General features: G+C 44.0%; 1 protein-coding gene across 1 annotated transcript in view; it reads right to left on the bottom strand.

Moving 5' to 3' along the window:
* Positions 1-26239, bottom strand: part of LOC105480625 (protein kinase cAMP-dependent type II regulatory subunit alpha) — a 105653-nt gene that overhangs the window by 54421 nt on the left and 24993 nt on the right. The window contains exon 2 of the mRNA XM_071091656.1: positions 9355-9390. Coding sequence (XP_070947757.1) covers positions 9355-9390 — 36 coding nt within the window. The remainder of the gene's footprint in view (positions 1-9354; positions 9391-26239) is intronic.

Consider the following 26239-nt stretch of genomic DNA (forward strand, 5'->3'; position numbering starts at 1 on the left):
GAATTTTGCTGATAATGACACAGTCTTGGGCTACTTCTAGGCCTGCTTTTCCTCCAATTGTGGAAGAAAGTACTTTGGCAACTTAGCTCATTTTAATATTTTTAGGCATTTATATAACTGAGGCAGCAAATGTTAATTACAGTCGTCACATCTTCAGATGCAACACTATTATTTAAACAAAACTAGTTTCCATTAAAATTGTTAATATGTTTCTATTTGTGGAAAAACGTGCTTCAATTTTTCAAACCTGGTTTTAAGTTTTCTTCCCTTTCCTATTGTTTATTTATTTATTACGGTAAGAACACTTAACATGAGAGCTACCCTGGTAACAAGTTTTTAAGTTCACAACAGTAGAACTTCCAGATAGTTGAGTACATGAAGGTTCCTGGAGGGTGGCGTACCCAGGAAGTGCATGGAAACTCCACGTACTTCTCAAATACCTCCCAAAGTGCTGGGATTACAGGCATCAGCCACAGCACCCGGCCTGAATTTGACTATTTAATTTAACTTATTTTGTAAAGACAAGGTCCCATTACGTTGCCCAAACTGGTCTCAAACTCCTGGCCTCAAGTAATTTTCCTGCCTTAGCCTTCCAAAGTGTTGGGATTACAGGTATGAGCCACTGCACCTGACCTGAGTCTATTTTAGATACCACGATACCACATATAAGTAGAATAATGCAGTATTCGTCCTTCTATACCTGGCTTATTTCACTTAGCATAATGTCCTTTTTTCCCTTTTTTTGAGACGGAGTCTCACTCTGTCGCCCAGGCTGGAGTGCAGTGGTGCAGTGGTACAATCTTGGATCTTGGCTCACTGCAACCTCCACCTCCTGGGTTCAAGCAATTCTCCTGTCTCAGCCTCCCAAGTAGCTAGGATTACAGGCGCACACCACCACACCTGGCTAATTTTTGTATTTTCAGTAGAGACGGGCTTTTACCATATTGGCCAGGCTGGTCTCAAACTCCTGACCTTAGGTGATCCATCCACCTCAGTCTCCCAAAATGCTGGGATTACAGGCGTGAGCCCACACATCTAGGCTCCCTTTTCTTTTGAACACTGGATTTACCTCCCTTTGCCCTCTTCCTCTGTTCCCCTCAATCTCTTTACTTCTTCTTGGTCCTGGTCCTAAATTACTTGCCTTATTTTCTATGAAAAAAATCCATTTTACAGTACCTACGTGATTGTTGCTGCCCCAAGGGTTCTGCACATCTGGCTGCTTGCCTCAGTACACAAGTTACCTGGAGAAGGTCCAGAATCTGTATGATCCCCTACACAACCTCAAACATTATATCATGTGTCATGAAATACTCAAGACCTACAGGAAATGATTATTAAAATAGCAACACAGGCCAGGCGCGGTGGCTCACGCCTGTAATCCCAGCACTTTGGGAGGCCGAGATGGGCAGATCACGAGGTCAGGAGATCGAGACCATCCTGGCTAACACGGTGAAACCCCGTCTCTACTAAAAAATACAAAAAAAAAAAAAAACAACACACACACACACACACACACAAAAACTAGCCGGGCGAGGTGGCGCCTGTAGTCCCAGCTACTCGGGAGGCTGAGGCAGGAGAATGACGTAAACCTGGGAGGCGGAGCTTGCAGTGAGCTGAGATCCGGCCACTGCACTCCAGCCTGGGCGACAGAGCGAGACTCCGTCTCAAAAAAAAAAAAATAGCAACACAGTGGCCAGGCATGGCGGCTCACACCTGTAATCCCAATACTTTGGGAGGCCTGGGTGGGAGGATGACTTACAAGGACATCAGTCCTATTAGATTAGGGTACCCTATGACCTCGTTTCACCTTCATTACCTCTTTGAAGGCCCTATCTAAAGGCCGGGCGCGGTGGCTCAAGCCTGTAATCCCAGTACTTTGGGAGGCCGAGGCGGGTGGATCACGAAGTCAGGAGATCGAGACCATCCTGGCTAACATGGTGAAACCCCGTCTCTACTAAAAATACAAAAAACTAGCCGGGCGTGGTGGCGGGCGCCTGTAGTCCCAGCTACTCGGAGGCTGAGGCAGGAGAATGGCGTAAACCTGGGAGGCGGAGCTTGCAGTGAGCCGAGATCGCGCCACTGCACTCCAGCCTGGGTGACACAGCGAGACTCCGTCTCAAAAAAAAAAAAATAAAAAAAAAAATAAAGGCCCTATCTAAAAAATATAATCACATCGGGGTTAGGACTTCAATATATGAATTTGGGGAAAACCAATTAGTCCACAACACTGGATTTCTAAATTATTTTAAGCAATACGTAGTAATTTCAGCTGCAGGTAGCTATAGATGGAAAAAATACTGCATACTATGAAAGAATATAATGACAAAAATCAGTATTTTAGTATATATAGTAAGCACATAAGCCTTAAAAGGGCAGGGGTGTCTGCTGAAGAGCACCTGCAATGCAGAAATGGGTGACTGACATGGCACCAGTTTCTCAGTGGATGGTTCTGTTGCCTGTCACAGTTATCACTAGAGTCAAAATATTCCATTCCTAAATGTGGCAAGATGCCAATACACACATTTCTGATTAATATGCCTTGATGTTTCAACAGGTATTTAATAAATAAAAGTTGGGCTTAGCCAGGCGCGGTGGCTCACGCCTGTAATCCCAGCACTTCGGGAGGCCAAGGTGGGCGGATCACGAGGTCAGGAGATCGAGACCATCCTGGCTAACATGGTGAAACCCCGTCTCTACTAAAAATACAAAAAATTAGCTGCGCGTGGTGGTGCGCACCTGTAGTCCCAGCTACTCGGAGGCTGAGGCAGGAGAATGGCGTGAACCCGGGAGGCGGAGCTTGCCGTGAGCCGAGATTGCACCACTGCACTCCAGCCTGGGTGACAGAGCAAGACTCCGTCTCAAAAAAAAAAAAAAAAAAAAAAAAAAGTTGGGCTGTTTTTTGACAAAGGAGGGTTTTGTTTTGTTTTGTTTTTTGAGATGGAGTCTTACTCTGTTGCCCAGGCTGGAGTGCAATGGCACGGTCTTGGCTCACTGCAACCTCCACCTCCCAGGTTCAAGCAATTCTCCTGCCTCAGCCTCCCGAGTAGGTGGGATTACAGGCATATGCCACCATACTCAGTGAATTTTTGTATTTTTTTAGTAGAGACAGAGTTTCACTATGTTAGTGAGACTGGTCTTGAACTCCTGACCTTGTGATCTGCCCACCTCAGCCTCCCAAAGTGCTGGGATTACAGGCATGAGCCACCACATCGGCCAACAAGGCAAAACCTTGTCTCCACTAAAAACACAAAAATTAGCCAGGCATAGTGGCATACGCCTGTAATCCCAGCTACTCAGAGGCTGAGGTACAGGAATCGCTTGTACCTGGGAGGTAGAGGTAGCAGTGAGCCAAGATCACACCACTGCACTCCAGCCTGGGTGACACAGCCAGACTCTATCTCAAAATAGAAGTAAAGTAACTAGAAATAGCAAATACAAACAGCTCCTTCAGGCGGTTTTGCTTTAAAGGTATGGAGACAAAAAGGTTGGAGAGAAAACAACAGTCAAAAAAAGTTTATTTTTTAAGAAATAGAGTCAATGATATGTTTCTTTGCTGAAAGAATAACTGAGTTAAAAGATAAAAGATTATGCAGGAGAGGAGCTAACAGCTAAAAGGATGAAGGGATGGGATCTAGCACAGGTGGATACTGTAAACTCATGGGCAAGTGAAGAATAGATAGTGATGGGATTCTGGAAATTCTCTTGTTTTCCTACTTCTTTGGTTAAATAGGGAACAAGATCATCTGCTAAGGATGAGGAAGGAAGCATAGGAGGTTTTGAGAAGGGGAAGGTATGAAAGCCTTATCTAGGAGAACACAAGTGAACAAAGCATGGAGCTTGTGGCTCACACCTGTAATCCCAACACTGGGAGGCCAAGACAGGAGGATAGTTTGAAACCAGGAGTTTGAGACCAGCCTGGGCAACAAAGGGAGACCTTATCTCTACAAAAAATAAATTAGCTGGGCATGGTGGTGCACACTTGTCGTCCCAGCTACTCGGGAGGCTGAGGCAGGAGGATCCCCTAAGCCCACGATTTCAAGGCTGCAGTAAGCTATGATTGTACCAATGCACTCTAGCCCAGCCTGGGCAATAGAAGGAGACCTTGTCTCTCAAATTAATTAATTAATGAGACAGAGTCTTGCTCTTGTCACCCAGGCTGGAGTGCAATGGCGCAATCTCAGCTCACTGCAACCTCCACTTCCCAGGTTCAAGCAATTCTCCTGCCTCAGCCTCCTGAATAGCTGGGATTACAGTCACCCACTACCATGCCCAGCCAATTTTTAGTATTTTTAGTAAAGACAGAGTTTCACCATCTTGGCCAGGCTGCTCTCGAACTCCTGGGCTCAGGTGATCCATTCGCCTCGGCCTTCCAAAGTGCTTGGGATTACAGGTATGAACCACCGTGCCGGGCCTAAAATTTATTTTAAAAGGCTGGCCGCTGGCCGGGCGCGGTGGCTCAAGCCTGTAAACCCAGCACTTTGGGAGGCCGAGACGGGTGGATCACGAGGTCAGGAGATCAAGACCATCCTGGCTAACACGGTGAAACCCCGTCTCTACTAAAAAATACAAAAAACTAGCCGGGTGAGGTGGCGGGCGCCTGTAGTCCCAGCTAATGTAGTCCCAGCTACTCGGGAGGCTGAGTCAGGAGAATGGCGTAAACCCGGGAGGTGGAGCTTGCAGTGAGCTGAGATCCAGCCACTGCACTCCAGCCTGGGTGACAGAGCGAGACTCCGTCTCAAAAAAAAAAAAAAAAAAAAAAAAAGGCTGGGAGCAGTGGCTCATGCTGGGAGGCTGAGGCAGGCAGATTACCTGAGGCCAGGAGTTCAAGACCCGCCTGGCCAACATGGTGAAACCTCATTTCTACTAAAATACAAAAATTAGGCTAAAGCATGAGAATCGTTTGAACTCAAGACGTGGAGGTTGAAGTGAGCCAAGATTGTGCCACTGCACTCTAGCCTGTGCGACAAGGAAAGACTGTCTCAAAAAAATTTATTAAAAAAAAAAAGCATGGGAACATAGCATGATTGCTGGTATCAAGAGCCTACTAGAAGTTAATAATCATGAACTGAAAGTAAGATCAGTCAATAAGGCTATCTATTTTCCTCCAACCAGGTTCAGCTATTATTGGTATAGGCACAAAGTGGAGAAATGAACTTAACCAAAGTCAGTTTAGCAAAGCAAATAAAAAGGGAAAAGTAAGGCTAGGTATGGTGGCTCATACCTGTAAAACAAGCACATTGGAAGGCCAAGCTAAGCGGATTGCTTGAGCTCAGGAATTCAAGACCAACCTACGCAACATGGCCAAACCCTGTCTCTACTAAAAATACAAAAATTAGCCAGGCATGGTAGTGTGCACCTGTGGTCCCAGCTACTCAGGAGGCTGAGGCAGGAGGATCACTGGAGCCTGGGAAGTTGAGGCTGCAATGAGCCGTGATCATGCCACTGCACTCTAGCATGGGTACAGAGTGAGATCCTGTTTCAAAATAAATAAACAAACAAATAAATAAATAATAAAAACTTAAAGGGAAAAGCAAATTGAGGGTATGTGCCAGGGAGTGATTATAATCACTGACGCAGGAATTTAAAGTTAGTAAGGAAGAAGTGAGGAATAGTAAAAAGACTACAGAATCAACAAGTTATCCAGGTTTGAGTAGGACAGCAAAGGAGCTGAGAAGACAGCAGGCAGTGGTTGCAGAATGGGACCACTCACTGAAAAGATAAAGAGTTGCAATGCTTGTCATAGCAGAGTATGACCATTGGGAGTGAGTGGCTGAAGTAGGGTGGACAACTGGAGGACAAGATTCTTGGAGGAGAGGAGGTCAAAGAATGGAAGGCCAGACATTGGAAGAATCATCTATATGTGGAAATAAGTAGGAACAACCTGGGGATTGTTAGATGACTAAAACAAGGAGGAGCAGTGGCTGGTAAAATATAATAATGTTAAGTTTTAATTTTTTTTTTTTTTTTTTTTTTTTTTGAGACGGAGTCTCACACTGTTGCCCAGGCTGGAGTGCAGTGGCGCGATCTCGGCTCACTGCAAGCTCCGCCTCCCGGGTTCCCGCCATTCTCCTGCCTCAGCCTCCCGAGTAGCTGGGACTACAGGCGCCTGCCACCGCGCCCGGCTAATTTTTTGTATTTTTAGTAGAGACGGGGTTTCACTGTGGTCTCGATCTCCTGACCTTGTGATCCGCCCACCTCGGCCTCCCAAAGTGCTGGGATTACAGGCTTGAGCCACCGCGCCTGGCCAATTTTTTTTTTTTTTTTTAAGATAGAATTTCACTCTGTCATCCAGGCTGGAGTATAGTGGAACGATCATAGCTCACTGCAGCATTGACCTTCCAGGCTCAAGCAATCTTCTTAACTCAGCCTCCTGAATAGCTAGGACTACATGTGTGCACCATCGTGCCCAGCTAATTTTTTCAATTTTTTGAGAGATGGGGTCTTACTGTGTTGCCCGGCTGGTCTCAAACTTCTAGGCTCAAGCAATCCTCACACCTCAGCCTCCCAAAGTGCTGGGATTACAGGTGTGAGCCACTATGGCCAGCCATAATGCGAAGTTTTAAACTGAAGGTTTCAGGGAGAAGGGATAGAGAATGATCTGGAAGCAGCCAAGAGAATCAATAGACATTCACCCATTTCCCGTCAGTGTTACAAGAAAGGTAGAAGAGGAAAGAGCCATTGTTTGAGAAGCCTACAGGGCAAGCCAAGCTTCAGCTACAGCTGGAAAGTGAAAGCTGCACTGAGAGAACAGGGTGAGAATTTGGGGGATTTAGCTGAAGACTAACCAAGAGTTCCAGAGGGTAAAAGAAAGAATCCTTAGAGATAGCAAGGCTAAGTACTTAGGATCCATGCTACCTATGGGCATATGCTCACCTCAACTACTGCAAGTTACTAAACCTCTGCTTTGTTTCCAGTTTCCTCATCTGTAAATTGGGGATAATCATGGTATGGACCTCACTGAAAGTGTTTTTTTGAAGATTATATTCAACAATATAAGGCAGGTATTTAGAAAGTCCTTAAAACTGCACCTAGCACACAGTCTGCACTTAAAAAAAAAAAAATGTAATGTATTATGAGAGGATACTTTACGTATGATTACATGATTCCTGTATCATCCTACTGAATTATTTGAAAAATCTTTTATTTTCATTTAACATTTCAATCTTAAATCCTAAGATTACAAAATCTGAGGAGGAGGGATAATACCATGTACTTGTCTGAGTCTTCCACAAGGTTCAAGATTTGAACAATACTGGCAGAGGGCCAAGCAGCAATTCACAAACTAACACCAACTGTGACCTAGGGAGGAGGTATCACTATACTCTCCATCTCCCAGACCTATCCTACAGATGTCAAGGGATTTAACTAATCTTTCAGAGGAAAAAAAGGTGCAGGGCAGAGATGAACAAAAATGGAAGATAATAGTTTACGGGTATCAAACTAACCTTAATACCTACTCTCAGGATATTGATTCTCTTACCATAACATATTCTTCAACCTCCTTTCAACAGATTTTTGTGTAGAATGATAACAAAAGCTTTCTGAAAACATAAATGAGCCGATTTTCTCAAAGACAAAGATTAAGGGATAGAAAAGCAATTCCTAGCACAATAATAGGTCAGATGACAATTTTAAATCAAGAAACCTTCCTAAAACAAGGAAATATGAAAGAACAATGTGATACATACCACTTGCCTAGCAGTTTTGAAACACATTAACATTCCACTGTACTACCAAATAAATTCCATATTTATCAAAAAGTCAAACACTTTAAGAAAAACTTTCATAAAATATATTTACCAGTTTTATGAAAAAAAGGGGAGCCTTCTCAGAAACAATCATTTAAAAAAAAAAAAGATGTGCATATGCAATAAATATTTACTGAGTGCCTATGTGTCCAGCAGTGTTTGAGGTAACAGTCATATATTAACATCTCTAACTCAATTAAAAAAATAGCATAACCACCTGAGGAAATTTTGCATTAAAAATTTCAAAAGGTCAAAAACCTGGATAGAAAGTTTACCCAAACTTATTTTTAAATTAATATGGACTATACCAGAAAAAAGGGCAAAATATTACCAACCTAGTACCACATAAGAAAATACAAGCCGGGCACGGTGGCTCAAGCCTGTAATCCCAGCACTTTGGGAGGCTGAGACGGGCGGATCACAAGGTCAGGAGATCGAGACCATCCTGGCTAACACGGTGAAACCCCGTCTCTACTAAAAAATACAAAAAACTAGCCGGGCGAGGTGGCGGGCGCCTGTGGTCCCAGCTACTCCGGAGGCTGAGGCAGGAGAATGGCGTAAACCCGGGAGGCGGAGCTTGCAGTGAGCTGAAATCCGGCCACTGCACTCCAGCCTGGGCGACAGAGCCAGACTCAGTCTCAAAAAAAAAAAAAAAAAAAAAAAAAAAGAAAAAGAAAAAAAAAAAGAAAATACAAACAGATTTCCCATATTTGGAAAGCGTTCCTTTTTTTTTTTTTTTTTTTTTTGAGACGGAGTCTCGCTCTGTTGCCCAGGCTGGAGTGCAGTGGCACGATCCTGGCTCACTGAAACCTCCGCCTCCCGGGTTCAAGTGATTCTCCTGCCTCAGCCTCCCAAGTAGCTGGGACTACAGGGACGCACTACTGCACCTGGCTAATTCTTTTGTATTTTTAGTAGACACAGGTTTCACCATATTAGCCAGACTGGTCTCGATCTCCTGACCTCGTGATCCGCCCGCCAAGACCTCCCAAAGTGCTGGGATAACAGGTGTGAGCCACTGCGCCTGGCCAGCATTCATTTTTTTTTTAACAACCAAAAGAAATGCCATATAAAATGATGTGAAGTACTATTTTACATCTAAATTCCATGTTATTGAGATATTAGTGGAAAAGAGGCATGTACAGGGTGCCTTTCTCCCAGCAGCCTAATCTGTGAACTGTCTCTGGAAAATAAGACAGAAAAAGCCAAGGCAATGCTCAGTCTCTGACCAGAGAATGCCACTTCCAGCACCCAAACTGAGGAAATAATTCCAGTGGCTCAAAAAGGTATATGTAAGAGTTAATGGCGGCATAAGCCAGAATACCAGAAACAGGAATATGAAAAATCATTTTCTGAAGCTGTAATTATAAACATGAAAAAATAGTAATGACATAAATGCAAAGAGACAAACTGTACCAATTATAGCAATATAAAATATGTACATACATACTCAGAACTTAAAAACAGAATAAAGAAACTATAGATGATTTTACTTTTAGATAATATTCTGTGATGGGAGCTTATCTTTTTATTCAACATATCTGTTTTTTCAATATATTCCTATCTTAAAACGGCATTTTAGTAGTATGTTATGAAATAGAACACATACCTGATACTCGTCTATTAAATCTGCTAGGAATTGGAACTGCAAAATAAAGAAGCAACATTTAGTCATTATTATGTCACCAGGCCCCATTTTTATCCTCCCTTTTTGCAAGTCTTTTACAATAGACCTAAGTCCCTCAAAACCAAGCAGTGGGCGATTTCATAGTCTTCCAAACTCAATCACAAATAGTTGTTCAATGTGATCATATTAAGACAATATAGGAAATACAATATTTCTTTGAAAACAAACTCTTTATACCTTCAATATACTCAATCTGGCAATTTTATTTCTGCTCACATCTACGTTCCATCTAATTTGTATCATTCCAATTGAATAAGAAGTCTACCAAATTTATTGATAATGTTATGATATAAAATAGTGAAATTTTCTTTTTTTTTTTTTTTTTTTGAGATGGAGTCTCACTCTGTCACCTGGGCTGGAGTGCGGTGGCAAAATCTTGGCTCACTGCAAGCTCCACCTCCCAGATTGATGCCATTCTATGGCCTCAGCCTTCCGCATAGCTGGGACTACAGGTACCCGCCACCAGGCCCAGCTATTTTTTTTGTATTTTTTTAGTAGAGATGGGGTTTCACTGTGTTAGCCAGGATGGTCTCCATCTCCTGACCTCATGATCCACCCATCACGGCCTCCCAAAGTGCTGGGATTACAGGCGTGAGCCACTGCACCCGGCTCGAAATTTTCTTCTTTAATATCCTTTAGGCCAAGTGAGATGGTTCACACCTGTCATCCCAGTGCTTTGGGAGGCCAAGGTGAGCAGATCACTTAAGGTCAGGAGTTCAAGATCAGCCTGGCCAACATGGTGAAACCCCATCTCTATTAAAAATACAAAAAAACCCAGCCAGGCATGGTGGCACATGCCTGTAATCCCAGCTACTCAGAAGGCTGAGGCATGAGAATCACTTGAATCCAGGAGGTAGAGATTGCAGTGAGCTGAGATCCTGCCACCGCACTCCAGCCTTGGCGACGGAGGAAGACTCTGTCTCAATAAAAAAATAAAGTAATAAAGTAATAAATAAATAAATAAAGTAATAAAGTTCTTTAAAGAGAATCCTCAGAACTGCTAGATAATAGCATTTATACTGCATTTTAAAATAACTTAGGCCAGGCGTGGTGGCTCATGTCTATAATTCCAGCACTTTGGGAGGCCAAGGCAGGTGGAACACCCAAGGTCAGGAGTTCAAGACCAGCCTGGCCAACATGGTGAAACCCAGTCTCTACTAAAAATACAAAAATTAGCTGGTGTAATGGTGCATGCCTGTAATCCCAGCTACTTGGGAGGCTGAGTCAGGAGAATCGCTTGAACCCAGGTGACGGAGGTTGCAGTGAGCCAAGATTGCGCCACTGCACTCCAACCTGGGTGACAGAATGAGACTCCATCTAAAAAAAAATAAATAAATAAAAATAAATATAGGCCAGGCATGGTGGTTCACGCCTGTAATCCCAGCACTTTGGGAGGCTGAGGCAGAGAGATCACGAGGTCAGGAGATCGAGACCATCCTGGCTAACATGGTGAAACCTCATCTCTACTAAAAATACAAAAAATTAGATGGGCGTGGTGGCGGATGCCTGTAGTCCAGCCACTCAGGAGGCTGAGGCAGAATGGCGTGAACCCAGGAGGTGGAGATTGCAGTGAGCCAAGATCGCATCACTGCACTCCAGCCTGGGCAATAGAGCAAGACTCTATCTCAAAATAAAATAAAGTAAAATAAAATAAAAATAAAAATAAAAGTAAATTAACTACTAAGTTATACTTCCCCCTGCCAATATGGGTGAGTTTTCACCTACCCATGGACAGTACATTAATCAGGAAAACGTACCACATGTCTTTATGTCAAAAAAAAAACTCAAAAACTTTTTTTTTTTTTTACCTTTCACTTATCATTTTATTTGTTACCTAAATTCTCACTAGTAAACCATATTATCTGCATAAGGTTTTTTCCTAACCTTCAAAGCTTAATCTGATTATTATTATTATTTTTTTTTTTGAGACAGAATCTCGCTGTGTCACCCAGGCTGAGGTGCAGTGGCACAATCTTGGCTCACTGCAACCTCCATCTCCAGGTTCAAGCAATTCTCCTGTTTCAGCCTCCTGAGTAGCTGGGATTACAGGCGCCCACAACCATGCCCGGCTAATTTTAGTATTTTTAGTAAAGATGGGGTTTCTCTATTTTGGCCAGGCTGGTCTCGAACTCCTGACCTCAAGTGATTCACCCGCCTTGGGCTCCGAAAGTGCTGGGATCATGGGCATGAGCCATCACATCCGGCCAAGATTATTTTTATTTTTTAAAAAACATGTTAAGACTTCCTGCCCTTTAAGAAAGAGAAATACGAGTATTAGGTAAAAACAAACTGAAAATGGCTCAGGGAGACAAATAAAATTAATGTAAGGCCTCTGTAACAAAAATAATCCCAGGAAGGAGGCAAATGCTCATTTATCATATGACTAGAATTATCTAGAACCAGTAGCCAATAATTTCCTTTGATCATTTGAAACACATGTGCCTGGACGGGCCTTGTGCCTCACGCGTGTAATGCCAGCACTTTGGGAGGCTGAGGCAGGAGGATCGCTTGAGCCCAGGAGTTTGAGACCAGCCCGGGCAATACAACGAAATCCCATCTCTACCAAAAACAAACAAACAAACAAACAAAAAATTAGCTGGGAATTGTGCCATGGGCCTGTAGTTCCAGTTATTCAGGGGGCTAAGGTGAGAGGATCTTCTAAGCCCAGGGAGGCAGAGGCTGCAGTAAGCCATGATCACACAACCACACTCCAGCCTGTCACTCAGGTAGACAGATCATATACCACTTTAGGTCCTCAACCCAGATATTGTGAGATTTCTATAATTAAAGCCCCAGTGAACATGACTACACTACCTAAAATTATAAAACACACAATGAAACAATTTAGCATGGGTGCTCTAAGGGAATATCTCAAAGGGTTAGAGATCATGATTACAGAACTATTATAAAATAAGAACAGTATATTTAAAACAAAGACATAAAAAAGAAGCAAAAAAATTTTAAAAAATGAAAAAGGAAGCAAAAGCATAAAGAAAAATTAAGATATGATTAAAAATGACCAGGGATAGGAGGACTGCTTGAGGCCTGAAGCTCGAGGCTAACCTGGGCAGCATGAAGAAACCTTGTCTCTACAAAAAATACAAAAATAAGCCAGACACGGTGGCATAAGCCTACTGTCCCAGCTACTCGGGAGAGAGAATCACATGAGCCCAGAGAGGTCAAGGTTGCAATAAGCCGTCATCACGCCACTGCACTCCACTCCAGCTTGGGTCACACAGTGAGACTTTGTCTCAAAAAACAAACAAAAATTTAAAATAAAATTTAAAAAAACAGGGGCCGGGCACGGTGGCTCAAGCCTGTAATCCCAGCACTTTGGGAGGCCGAGACGGGTGGATCACAAGGTCAGGAGATCGAGACCATCCTGGCTAACACGGTGAAACCCCGTCTCTACTAAAAAATACGAAAAACTAGCCGAGCGAGGTGGCGGGCGCCTGTAGTCCCAGCTACTCGGGAGGCTGAGGCAGGAGAATGGCGTGAACCCGGGAGGCGGAGCTTGCAGTGAGCTGAGATCCGGCCACTGCACTCCAGCCTGGGTGACAGAGCGAGACCCCGTCTCAAAAAAAAAAAAAAAAAAAAGGCCGGGCGCGGGGGCTCAAGCCTGTAATCCCAGCACTTTGGGAGGCCGAGACGGGCGGATCACGAGGTCAGGAGATCGAAACCATCCTGGCTAACACGGTGAAACCCTGTCTCTATTAAGAAATACAAAAAACTAGCCGGGCGAGGTGGCGGGCGCCTGTAGTCCCAGCTACTCGGGAGGCTGAGGCCGGAGAATGGCGTGAACCCGGGAGGCGGAGCTTGCAGTGAGCTGAGATCCGGCCACTGCACTCCAGCCTGGGCGACAGAGCGAGACTCCGTCTCAAAAAAAAAACAAAAACAAACAAACAAAAAAAAACAGGGAGACTTGGAAAAAATTGAACTTCTATGGAAAAAAGCAGTCATTGAAATTAAAAACTCTAGTGCCGGGCACTCTCTCTCAGAACATAACATCTTTTTTTTTTTTTTTTTTTTTTTTTGAGACGGAGTCTCACGCTGTTGCCCAGGCTGGAGTGCAGTGGCGCGATCTCGGCTCACTGCAAGCTCCGCCTCCCGGGTTCCCGCCATTCTCCTGCCTCAGCCTCCTGAGTAACTGGGACTACAGGCGCCCGCCACCGTGCCCGGCTAATTTTTTGTATTTTTAGTAGAGACGGGGTTTCACTGTGGTCTCGATTTCCTGACCTTGTGATCCGCCCGCCTCGGCCTCCCAAAGTGCTGGGATTACAGGCTTGAGCCACCGCGCCCGGCCAGAACATAACATCTTAAAATGCTGGAAAAAAAATTGTAAAATATCATGACCAATAACCTATCACAACAATATTAATTTACATATACATATAAATTAAAAGAGAAATTAGAAAATACCTTGAAACAAAAACAAAAACAACATAACAAAATTTAGGGGATGCACCAAAAGCAGTGCTAAGAGTGAAATATATGGTTACAAATACCTACAATTAAAAAAAGAAGTATTTCTTCTTTTTTTGAGACAGAGTCTTGTTCTGTTGCCCAGTCTGGAGTGCAGTGGTGTGATCTCGGCTCACTGCAACCTTTGCCTCCCGGGTTTAAGCAATTCTCTTGCCTCAGCCTCCTATGTAGCTGGGATTACAGGCATGTGCCACCACGCTCGACTAATTTTTGTATTTTTAGTAGAGACGAGAGTTCACCATGTTGGCCAGGCTGGTCTCGAACTCCTGACCTGAAGTGATCTGCCCACCTCGGCCTCCCAAAGTGCAGAAATTACAGCGTGAGCCATGGTGCCCGTCCTGCAACTATTACTACTATTATTATTATTATTATTATTGTTTGAGACAGAGTTCTGTTCTTGTTTCCCAGGCTGGAGTGCAATGGCACAATCTTGGCTCACTGCAGCCTCTACTGGGTTCAAGCAATTCTGCCTCAGCCTCCCGAGTAGCTAGGATTACAGGCACCTGCCAGTAGGCCTGGCTAATTTTTTTTTGTATTTTTAGTAGAAATGGGGTTTCGACATGTTGGCTATGTCGAACTCCTGGCCTCAGATGATCCACTCACCTTGGCCTCACAAAGTGCTAGGATTACAGGCGTGAGCCACCATGCCCGGCCTGATTTTTGTATTTTTAGTAGAGACGGGACTTCACCATGTTAGCCAGACTGGTCTCAAATTACTGACCTCAAGTGATCCACCCACCTAGGCATCCTAAAGTGCTGGGATTACAGGCGTGAGCCACCGCACCTGGCCTTATATTGTTCTTCTGTATTAATTCTTTAATCTCTGAATTAAAAAAAATAAAAAATAGCTCAATATTGGTTGGTGCCTAATACACATTCATTCATTCAAAAAATAGTTACTGAGCCTTCCCATAACTGGCACTGTGCTATCCAACAAGGAAATAAAGATGATTTAATATGGTCCCTTGTCTACAAAGACCTTTTAGGATCTAGTGGAAAAATCAACAACAAAAAAATCATAATAGTGTGAAATATACTACAACAATGGCAAGTACAGAGTGCTCTGTGAGAGAGAGAGGAGATAGGTCCTGGGTCCAGAAACCATAAGGTCTAACTACAGTTGGGCTAGAAGGTAAATGAGCTTGTGATTTCAAGAAATGAAAGGAGTGTGTTATGGCATGAGTATAAGCAATGTGGGAAAAGAGTACAGATATCACGGTAAACCAATCTGGAAGCCATGCTGTGGCACAGCAATATTCAGAAGACTTAAACTGGTTGTTCCTCTGTATCCCCTGTCTCCTTCACCTGAGAGAAGGAGGCAAGAACAAATATATAAAGTACTTGATAAAGATTCTCTTGGAGGGGATTGAAAAGCCAGTAGTAGTAATCTGGAGAGTAGTGATCAAAACTTAATGGGAGAGGAAGCCATAATTGAGAAAAGGGGAAAGAAAGATCCCTCTATCCAGAACCAGGCAATGACAAGGAAGTCCTCCAGTACAGAATAGCTTTCCTCTTAATCCATTGATTCTGGTCGGGTGCGGTGGCTCACACCTGTAATTCCAGCACTTTGGGAGGCTGAGGCGGGTGGATCACCTGAGGTCAGGAGTTTGAGACCAGCCTGGCCAACATGGCAAAACGCCGTCTCTAATAAAAATACAAAAATTAGTCAGGCGTGGTGGCTGGCGCCTATAATCCCAGCTACTCCAGAGGCTGAGGCAGGAAAATCGCTTGAACCTCGGCGGGGCGGAGGGTGCAGTGAGCCGAGATCGCGCCACTTCACTCCAGCCTGGGCATAAGAGCAAAACTCCGTCTTGGGGGAAAAAAAAAAATCCATTGATTCTGCACCTGCAGGCTCCCTGCTTGCACCCATTCCCTGACACCTCCAGTCCTGAACAGCTATAAGAACGCCGGAAAGAGGGTGAGACTTGGGCACCTCAAACAAGGTGGAATTGAGCAGAATCATTTTGGTTTTGTTTTTGTGTGTGGTTTTCGTTTTATTTTTGAGACAGTCTCGGTCTGTTGCCCAGGTTGCAGTACACTGGCGTGATCTTGGCTCACTGCAACCCCCGCCTCCTGGGTTCAAGCAATTCTCGTGCCTCAGCCACCTGAGTAGCTGGGACTACAGGTGCGCACCACCACGCCTGGCTAATTTATGTATTTTTTTTATCGAAATGAGTTTCACTCTTATTGCCCAGGCTTGAGTGTAATGGCACAGTCTCAGCTCACTGCAACCTCCACCTCCCAGGTTCAAGCGAATCTCCTGCCTCAGCCTCCCAAGTAGCTGGGATTACAGGCACCTGCCACCATGCCCAGTTAAATGTTTTTTGTATTTTTTTTAGAGACGGGGTTTTTTGTTTTTTGTTTTTTTGAGATGGAGACTTGCTCTGTTGCCCAGGCTGGAGTACAGTGGTGAGATCTTGGCTCGCTGCAAGCTCCACCTCCCGGGTTCACACCATTCTCCCAGCCTCCCGAGTAGCTGGGACTATAGATGCCTGCCACCACACCCAGCTAATGTTTTGTATTTTTAGTAGAGACGGGGTTTCAGTGTGTTAGCCAGGATGGTCTCAATCTCCTGACCTCATGATCCGCCCACCTTGGCCTCCCAAAGTGCTGGGATTACAGGCGTGAGCCACCGCGCCCAGCCTGTGTTTTTTTAGAGACAGAGTTTCACCACGTTGGCCAGGCTGGTCTGGAACTCCTGACAGGTGATCCATCTGCCTCAGCCTCCCAAAGTGCTAGGATTACAGGCGTGAGCCACCGCGCCTGGCCTGTTAATTTTTGTGTTTTTTTTGTAGAGACAGGGTTTTGCCACATTGGCCAGGCTGGTCATGAACTCCTGGCCTCAAGTGATCCGCCCACCTTGGCCTCCCAAAGTGCTGGGATTACAGGTGTTAGCCACCGCGCCTAGCCAAGCAGAACCATTTTGAAATGTTCACTGTGAGTGGATCGGCAGCGGACATAGCACTTCTGTTACAATATGAAGTACCTGGAGCAAAAGGAGTCATTGCAGACTAGATTATATAAAGATCACTTTGGTTATAGTTGATAGACAAAAGTAGTGGCTTAGGTTAGATGTGTGGCTTATGAACAGAAGGAAAACAGATTCCAGAGATGAGAAAAAATCTATACAGTTTAGGCCAAGTGCAGTAGCTTACACCTGTAATCCCAGCACTCTGGGAGGCTGAGGCAGGTGGATCACTTGAGGTCAGAAGTTCAAGACTAACCTGGCAAATATGGTGAAACCCTGTCTCTACTAAAAATACAAAAAAAAAAATTAGCTGGGGGTGGTGGCGCACTCCTGTAATCCTAGCTACTCTGGAGTCTGAGGTAGAAGAATCACTTAACTTGGGAGGCAGAGGTTGCGGTGAGCCAAGATTGCGCCACTGCACTCCAGCCTCGGTGACAGAGCAAGACTCCATCTCAAAAAAAAAAAAAAAAAAAAAAAAAAAAAAAAAAAAATTCTGTATAGTTTAGTGACAGACTCAATGTGTCAGTGCTTGCTCTACAAATGCCAATCAAATGAAATTATATCTCTACAACTATAAAAGACAAAGTATTCAATATGGATCTCATTCAATCTATAAATAAGGATGTTGTCATAAATTCTAAAATCATAAAATGTCAGAGTTACAAAGTATCTATGAAGTCATCTGGTCTGGCCATGACAAGTAGGCTTTCATCTCACATAGCAACTCTAGTTGAAGTCGCAGATCCACCCGAATCATTCTAGACTCTTTCCTCTCTTTCACTACTCACATCTACTTCATTAACAATTCCATCTGTTCTCCCTCCCACTTCGTCTCTCAAATCAGTCTACTTTCCTTGATCTCCACTATCATCCTAGTCTGAGGCACATCATTTCTTGCTTGGATGACTTGCAGTAGCCTCAAAACCTTTCTTCTCATTGCCAATCAATTCTCTTCACACTTATCAGAGTGATCTTAACATTGAGAAGGACAATTTGACAGTCTCTGTTAAAATTTTAAATGTAAACTGCCTTTAACCCAGGAACAATTCCAGTTCTAGGAATATGTTCTCAACAAAACTCACATATGGAGAGAAATATATATATGTGTGTGTGTATACACATACACACACACATAGATGAATATATACATATATTTGTGTATATAATCATCCCTCAGTATCCGTGGGGAATTGGTTCCAGACCCCCATGGATACCATAATCTGAAGATACTCAGATCTGAAGATACTCAAAAATGTAGAACAGCCATAGTATTTGCATATAACCCATGCATATCTTACTGTGTACTTTATTTTATTTTATTTTTTTGAGACAGAGTCTTGCTATGTCACCCAGGCTGGAGTATAGTGGCATGATCTCGGCTCAACGCAAGCTCCCCCTACCAGGTTCACGCCATTCTGCTGCCTCAACTTCCCCAGCAGCTGGGACTACAGGCGGCCACCGCCATGCCCGGCTAATTTTTTTGTATTTTTAGTACAGACGGGGTTTCACCGTGTTAGCCAGGATGGTCTCGATCTCCTGACCTCGTGATCCGCCCGCCTTGGCCTCCCAAAGTGCTGGGATTATAGGCATGAGTACAAACCTCTACGTAGCCATTTAAATGAATGCAATGGGCCTATAAGAATTGACATGGGCCCGGGAGCAGTGGCTCATGCTTATAATCTCAGCATTTTGGGACGCCAAGGCAGGAGGATCATTTGAGCTCAGGAGTTTGAGACCAGCCCATGCAACACAGAAAGACCCCATGTCTTTACAAAAATTTTAAAAATTAGCCAGGCAAGGTGGCATGCACTTGATTCCCAGCTACTCAGGGGGCTGGGGTAGGGGATCCATTGAGCCCAGGAAGTCGAGGCTGCAGTGAGCCATGATTGTACCACTGCACTTCAACCTGGGCAAAAGAGGGAGACTATCTCTTAATTTTAATCTTAAAAATTAAAAAAAAAAATGGGGCAGGTGTAGTGGCTCAAGTCTGTAATCCCAGTCCTTTGGGAGGCCAAGATGGAATGATCACCAGCCTGGGCAATGTAATAAGACCTCATCTTTCCAAAAACAAGCAAACAAACAAAATTAATTAGTCAGGTACAGTGGCTAATGATTGTAGTCACAGCTACCTCAGACGCTGAGGTGGGAGGATGGCTTGAGCCTGGGAGGTCAAGGTTGCAGTGAACTGCGATCATGCCACTGTACTCTAGCCTGGGTGACAGAGCAAAAGACCCTGTCAGCCATAAAAGGGAATCATTACTGACATATGTGACTTGGATGAACCCCAAAAATATTTAAATAAAAGCAGCCAGACACAAAAAAAATCACATATTGTATGATTCCTTTTATATGAAATATCCAGAATAGTTAACCCATAGAGGCAAGCCAACTGATGGTTGCCAGGAGATGAAAGGAGGGGAGAATGAAAAATGATTATTTATTGGGTACAGGTTGTTCTTCTGAGGGAATGAAAAGATGTTGCAACTAGAAAGCTGCAGTGGGTGCATAACATTGTGAATGTGCTAAATGCCACAAAATTATACACTTTAAAAAGATTAATTATATGTTGTTCGAATTTCACCTCAATTTAAAAAAAAGGCATTATGCAAAGTAAAAAGTATTTCACCTCAATTTTTAAAAAAGGCATTATGCAAAGTAAAAAGTAAGCCAGGCTCAAAAAAGACCACATATTGAATGATTCCATTTATGTAAAATGCCCAGAAAAGTTAAAACTAGAAAAACACAAAGTAGATTAGCGGTAGGCTGGGGCTGCAGAGGGAATGGGGAGTGACTGCAAATAGACACAGAAGAGGGAACTTTTGGGGTAAAAAATGTTCTCAAAGTGTGGTGATAGCTGTACAAGTCTGTAAGTTTACTAAAAATAAATTGTACGCTTAAAATGGGTGAATTTTATGATATATAAATTACATCTCAATAAAGCACTTAAAAAAAAAAAAAACTATTGAAAGTCCTTCACCGTGAGTCATGTAAATCTTAAGTACTAGGAAAACAGGAAGGAAAAGAAACAAAGAGATGCGGGAATAAGCAGGAAAAAACTAGGACATTTTTCATCCATTTAGTAAATATTTACTATATGCTAGACATTGAGATTAGGGAGGGAACAAAACAAACCATCTGTCCTCATGGAGCTTATAGTCTAATTGTGACTAACAATAAACAAGCACATCCTACAACACAATGCAGCAATGACTCAGTAGGTTCCGAGGTGTAGTAACAAGAAAACAATTTACCACATCCTTTATTCATTTGGTGTTACAGGCAATTTTGAGCAGAAAAAGCTTTTTTTTTTTTTTTTTGAGACAGAGTCTCACTCTGTCGCCCAGGCTGGAGTGCAGTGGCGTGATCTCGGCTCACTGCAAGCTCCGCCTCCTGGGTTCACGCCATTCTCCTGCCTCAGTCTCCTGAGTAGCTGGGACTACAGGCGCCCGCCAAAATGCCTGGCTAATTTTTTGTATTTTTAGTAGAGATGGAGTTTCACCATGTGAGCCAGGATGGTCTCGATCTCCTGACCTCGTGATTCGCCCGCTTCGGCCTCCCAAAGTGCTGGGATTACAGGCGTGAGCCACCGCGCCCGGCCGTTTTGTTTTATTTTTAAGACAGAATTGCCCAGGTTGGAATGCAATGGTGCAATCTCTGCTCAACGCAGCCTCCACCTCCCAGGTTCAAGTGATTTTCCCGCCTCAGCCTCCCAAGTAGCTGGGAAACTACAGGCGCCCACCATCATGCCTGGCTAATTTTTGTATTTTCAGTAGAGACAGGGTTTTGCCATGTCAGCCAGGTTGGTCTTGAACTCCTGACCTGAAGTGATCTGCCCACCTCAGCCTCCCAAAGTGCTGGAATTATACACATGAGCCACTGCGCCCAGCCTTCAATTTACCAGTTCTAAAGCCCCTTGATATTCAGACGGTGCTGGCATGGTTTTGTGATGTGAGATATAAATATATACACACACTCAAACATACATACACACACACGCATATATACATACATACAAAGTATATGACATACATACATACATATTTTATATATTATATATATATGACTTAGCTCATACCTGACAAAGAGTAAGTTAGCTTTATTATGCTTTAAAAAAGAAGCTGGACGGGCAAGGTGGCTCACACTTGTAATCCCAGCACTTTGGGAGGCTGAGGCTGGCAGATCATGAGGTCAGGAGATCGAGACCATCCTAGCTAACACAGTGAAACCCCATCTCTACTAAAAATACAAAAAATTAGCCAGGCATGGTGGCAGGCGCCTATAGTTCCAGCTACTCGGGAGGCTGACGCAGAAGAATTGCTTGAACCTGGGAGGTGGAGGTTGCAGTCAGCCGAGATCGTGCCACTGCACTCCAGCCTGGGCAAACAGAGCAAGACTCTGTCTCAGAAAAAAAAAAAAAAAAAAAAGAAGAAGAAGAAGAAGAATGAAAAGAGGGTCAGGCGTGGTGGCTCACGCCTGTAATCCCAGCACTTTGGGAGGCCAAGGCAGGCGGATCACGAGGTCAGGAGTTTGAGACCAGCCTGACCAACATGGTGAAACCCCATCTCTACTAAAAATACAAAAATTGGCCGGGCGTGGTGGCTCAAGCCTGTAATCCCAGCACTTTGGGAGGCCGAGATGGGCGGATCACGAGGTCAGGAGATTGAGACCATCCTGGCTAACACGGTGAAACCCTGTCTCTACTAAAAAAAATACAAAAAACTAGCCAGGCGACGTGGCGGGCGCCTGTAGTCCCAGCTACTCGGGAGGCTGAGGCAGGAGAATGGCGTGAACCCGGGAGGCGGAGCTTGCAGTGAGCTGAGATCCGGCCACTGCACTCCAGCCTGGGTGACAGAGCCAGACTCCGTCTCAAAAAAAAAAAATACAAAAATTAGCTGGGCGTTGTGGCGCGCACATGTAATCCCAGCTACTCAGGAGGCTGAGGCAGGAGAATCGCTTGAACCCGGAAGGTGGAAGTTGCAGTGAGCCAAGATCACGTCACTGCACTCCAGAATGGGCGTCAGAGCAAGACTCCATCTCAAAAAAAAAAAAAAAAAAAAAGCTAGCTTTATTACTAATAGTTCTCCAACCTTACCTCCTGTACCTCTCCCCTGTTCCCATCTAACCATCTGAAACCCTCCTTCTACCTAGAAAAGGAACATTTTCACAGCCTGTGTGGGTATATCCACTGATATTCACCTTCTCATTCTACCAGGCAGTTCCCATAACCCTCCCCTAGAATCCTGTATATTTATAAGTGAAAACACCCTAGGCACATTGTAAGTGGTTCACTGTCTGTCTGGAGAATAGATCATGAACTCTTAGAAGACAGGCATTTTGTCAGACTCATTTCTAAATCTCCAGCACAGTGCTCAGCACATGGCCGATAAAAATTTACTAACTGGGGCCAAGGCAGGCAGATCACAAGGTCAAGAGATAGAGACCATCCCAGCCAACATGGTGAAACCCCGTCTCTACTAAACATACAAAAATTAGCTGGGCGTGGTGGCGCGCACCTGTAGTCCCAACTACTCAGGAGGCTAAGGCAGAACTGCTTGAACCTGGGAGGTGGGGGAATGCAGTGAGCCAAGATTGCGTCACTGCACTCCAGTCTTACGACAGAGCGAGACTCCGTCTCAAAAAAAAAAAATTATGGCCGGGCGCGGTGGCTCAAGCCTGTAATCCCAGCACTTTGGGAGGCCGAGACGGGCGGATCACAAGGTCAGGAGATCGAGACCAGCCTGGCTAATACGGTGAAACCCCGTCTCTACTAAAAAATACAAAAAACTAGCCGGGTGAGGTGGCGGGCGCCTGTAGTCCCAGCTACTCGGGAGGCTGAGGCAGGAGAATGGCGTAGACCCGGGAGGCGGAGCTTGCAGTGAGCTGAGATGCGGCCACTGCACTCCAGCCTGGGCGACAGAGCGAGACTCCGTCTCAAAAAAAAAAAAAAAAAAAAAAATTATTAACTGGGTGTACAAATTGTCTTATCCAAACTTCAGCCTGCAGATAGTCTCTCAACAGCAGTACAGTATGGAATCAAAGCAATGTTCACCTCACCTAAGCCCCTCTTTTTCCAGGGCAAGCACAGAGCAAATTTACCCACCCAATCAATGCAAGTTTAAAAGGAGAGCTCCAAAGTATTATGAGGTTCCTTCTTAAGTTTATAAGCTTAAACATTTAGCAATAAACCAATTAAGGAGGCTGGGTATGGTGGCTCATGCCTGTAACCCCAGCACTTTAGGAGGCCGAGGCAGGAGGATCACTTGAGCCCAGGAGTTCAAAACCAGCCTGGGCAACATAGCAAGACCCTATCACTTTAAAATAATAATAATAATAATAATAATAATAATAATAATGATAATAGGCCAGGTGCAGTGGCTCACACCTGTAATCTCAGCACTTTGGGAGGCTGAGGCAGGTGGATCACGAGGTCAAGAGATTGAGACCATCCTGGCCAAGATGGTGAAACCCCATCTCTACTAAAAATACAAAAATTAGCTGGGCATGGTGGCACGTGCCTGTAGTCCCACTGACTTGGGAGGCTGAAGCAGGAGAATTGGAGGTTGCAGTGAGCTGAGACTGTGCCACTGTACTCCAGACTGGTGACAGAGCAAGACTATGTCTCAAAAAAAAAAAAAAAAAAAAGGCTGGACATGGTGGCTCACGCCTGTAATCCCAACACTTTGGGAGGCTAAGGCAGGCGGATTACCTAAGGTCTGGAGTTCGAGACCAGCCTTGCTAACATGGTGAAACCCTGTCTCTACTAAAAATACAAAAAATTAGCCAGGCATTTTGGCTGGCGCCTGTAATTCCAGCTACTCAGGAGGCTGAGGCAGGAGAATCACTTGAATCCGGGGGGTGGAGGTTGCAGTGAGCCAAGATCGCACCGTTGCACTCCAGGCTGGGCAACAAGAACAAAACTCCATCTCAAAATAAATAAACAAAATAAATAAATAAATAAAATTAAAAATAAGATAATAATAAACCAAGTAAGGACTGAGGAAGAAAAGAGAGAGAAAAAATACTCCATATTTTAAAAACAAAAACAATGGAGACATCTTAACCAAGCAAAAAAAAGATTTGGTATGCTCTTTACAGCACAAGAGCTGTGAGCCCCAAATAAGACATGACATATCACTTAAAAAAAAAAAAATTCCTTCATTTTAAGATTTTTGTTTCTTTTGAAAGCATTAGCATGTAGAGTTGCCATGCCACTGAGAAAGTGGAAGATTCTTATTCCTCCAAATTCATAAACCTTGCAATCTAGAAGAGGGGAGAAATCTAGCAGAGGAGAGAAATTGTTTTCCATTCCCAAATGTGCTAATTAACTATCCATAAACATTAACACTCTCTACAGCCAAAAGGTACCGCCTAACAAACTCTGCTATCTCAGCTGCCCTCTGTTCTGATGCAAAGCTGCAAAGAGGCAGATCAGGTTTCTCCATCATTTACATGCCAGCCAGGAAGTAGGCACTTCCAACCATACCCAAGGCATCCTGTTAAAAGCAAAAATCAGCCTATTAAGAAACCAAAAGCCAAAGAGCTACCCTGCCAAATTATTTGCACAAGAATTATCTGCTATATTTTCAAATAACCAAAACTATACCACTAATCTTTAGTCTAACTGTCATTTTACAATATAAGCCATTCATTTTTAATATCTGACAACACTCTGGAGAACAAAGCAAGCGTAACAATAATAAGATTTCAACACAAAAGACAGGTTTGCATTATAGCTTCAGAACTTAAACTGGCCAGGTGCAGTGCCTCACATCCATAATCTTTGGGAGGCCAAGGTAGGGAGGACTGCTTGAGCCCAGGAGTTCAAGACAACTTTGGGCAACATAGTGAGACCCTGTCTCTACAAAAAAATTTTTTTTTAATTAGCCAGGCACAGTGGTGTGCACCTGTAGTGCCAGCTACTTGGGAGGCTGAGGTGGGAGGATGGCTTGAGCCAGGGAGCTTGAGCTGTAATCACACCACTGCACTCCAACCTGGGTGACACAGCAAGACCCTGTCTCAAAAAAAGAAAAGAGAACTTAAACTTCTCTGAGCCTCAGTATTCTCACAAATTCAGTGAGGGTAGTACCACTTACCACAAATGACCCAAGAGCAGACTTAATGACCCTATGTATGGAAGTGCTGAGACAGTAAAATGTTAGGGATATTATAGTTTTGTGGAGGGTTTGTTTGCTGGTTTTTCAAAATTATTTATCTTTAAAATACTGCAGTTTCACAATTTTTTTCACAGCTGCTATTTTGCCATGTATACCTCATTCACTTTTTTTCTTTTTTTTTTTTTTTGAGACAGAGTTTCTCTCTTGTTGCCCAGGCTGCTGGAGTGCAGTGCTGCTATCTCGGCTCACGGCAACCTCTGCTTCCCGGGTTCAAGCGATTCTCCTGCCTCAGCCTCCCAAATAGCTGGGATTACAGGTGCCCACCACCACAACTGGCTAATTTTTGTATTGTTGGTACAGACAGGGTTTCACCATGTTGGCCAGGCTGGTTTCGAACTCCTGACTTCAGGTGATCCGCCCGCCTTGACCTCCCAAAGTGCTGGGATTACAGGCGTGAACCACAACGCCCAGCCTCAAACATTTTTTGTTAGTTATGACTTTTGAGTCCCACTATGTGCAAGTATTATGCCAACCATTTTAAATGCATCATCACATATATCCTTCACAACAACCCTATTACCATCCCATTTTGTAGCTGAGGAGACTGAGACTCAGAGAATTGTACCCAAGGTCACACAGCTAGAAAGTGGTCAAGCCAGAATCTGAGTCATCTAAATTTGACAACTGAGGAAAAGTAAAAGTGTGAATCAATAAAATGTTTGTTTTACATATTTTGAAATAAATTCCACCATTTCATTATTTAATTATGAATCCTTAGCAATACAATGTTTATTAGAATCCCCCCAGCTTTTTCCTGCAGAAGGATCATGTTGCCTGCTTGCTTACTGCTGCCCCTACCAGACAGATGATAAGCTCCTATACTCAAGAGCACTCTTATCCTCCCCTGTCCCAGTGCTGACCAGAGTGGACATCTGCTGAAATAACACAGGAAGGCAGTGGGGAAGCTGAAGGCCACAACAGTGTTTAGCCATACCACTGTGTCAACCTACCTCCTGTGACACTACTCCAAACCCCACCTCCTTCTAGCTAGATAACCAGAGTTATCCTTTAGGAGTGGCTTTCTCACAGACTTCTCACTCTGCCTGCCACTTCCAACTTGGTCATAGGAGAGGGTGCAGGGCAAATCAGTGTTCTCATGCAAGGTAACTTGCTTGGAACAAGCATAGAACATACATGGTAACTTATTCCCAAAAGGGAATATGACCCAACCCAAGCCATTCCT

The sequence above is a fragment of the Macaca nemestrina genome, chromosome 2 (assembly GCF_043159975.1).
Source record: "Macaca nemestrina isolate mMacNem1 chromosome 2, mMacNem.hap1, whole genome shotgun sequence".
In the NCBI taxonomy this organism is placed as follows: domain Eukaryota; kingdom Metazoa; phylum Chordata; class Mammalia; order Primates; family Cercopithecidae; genus Macaca; species Macaca nemestrina.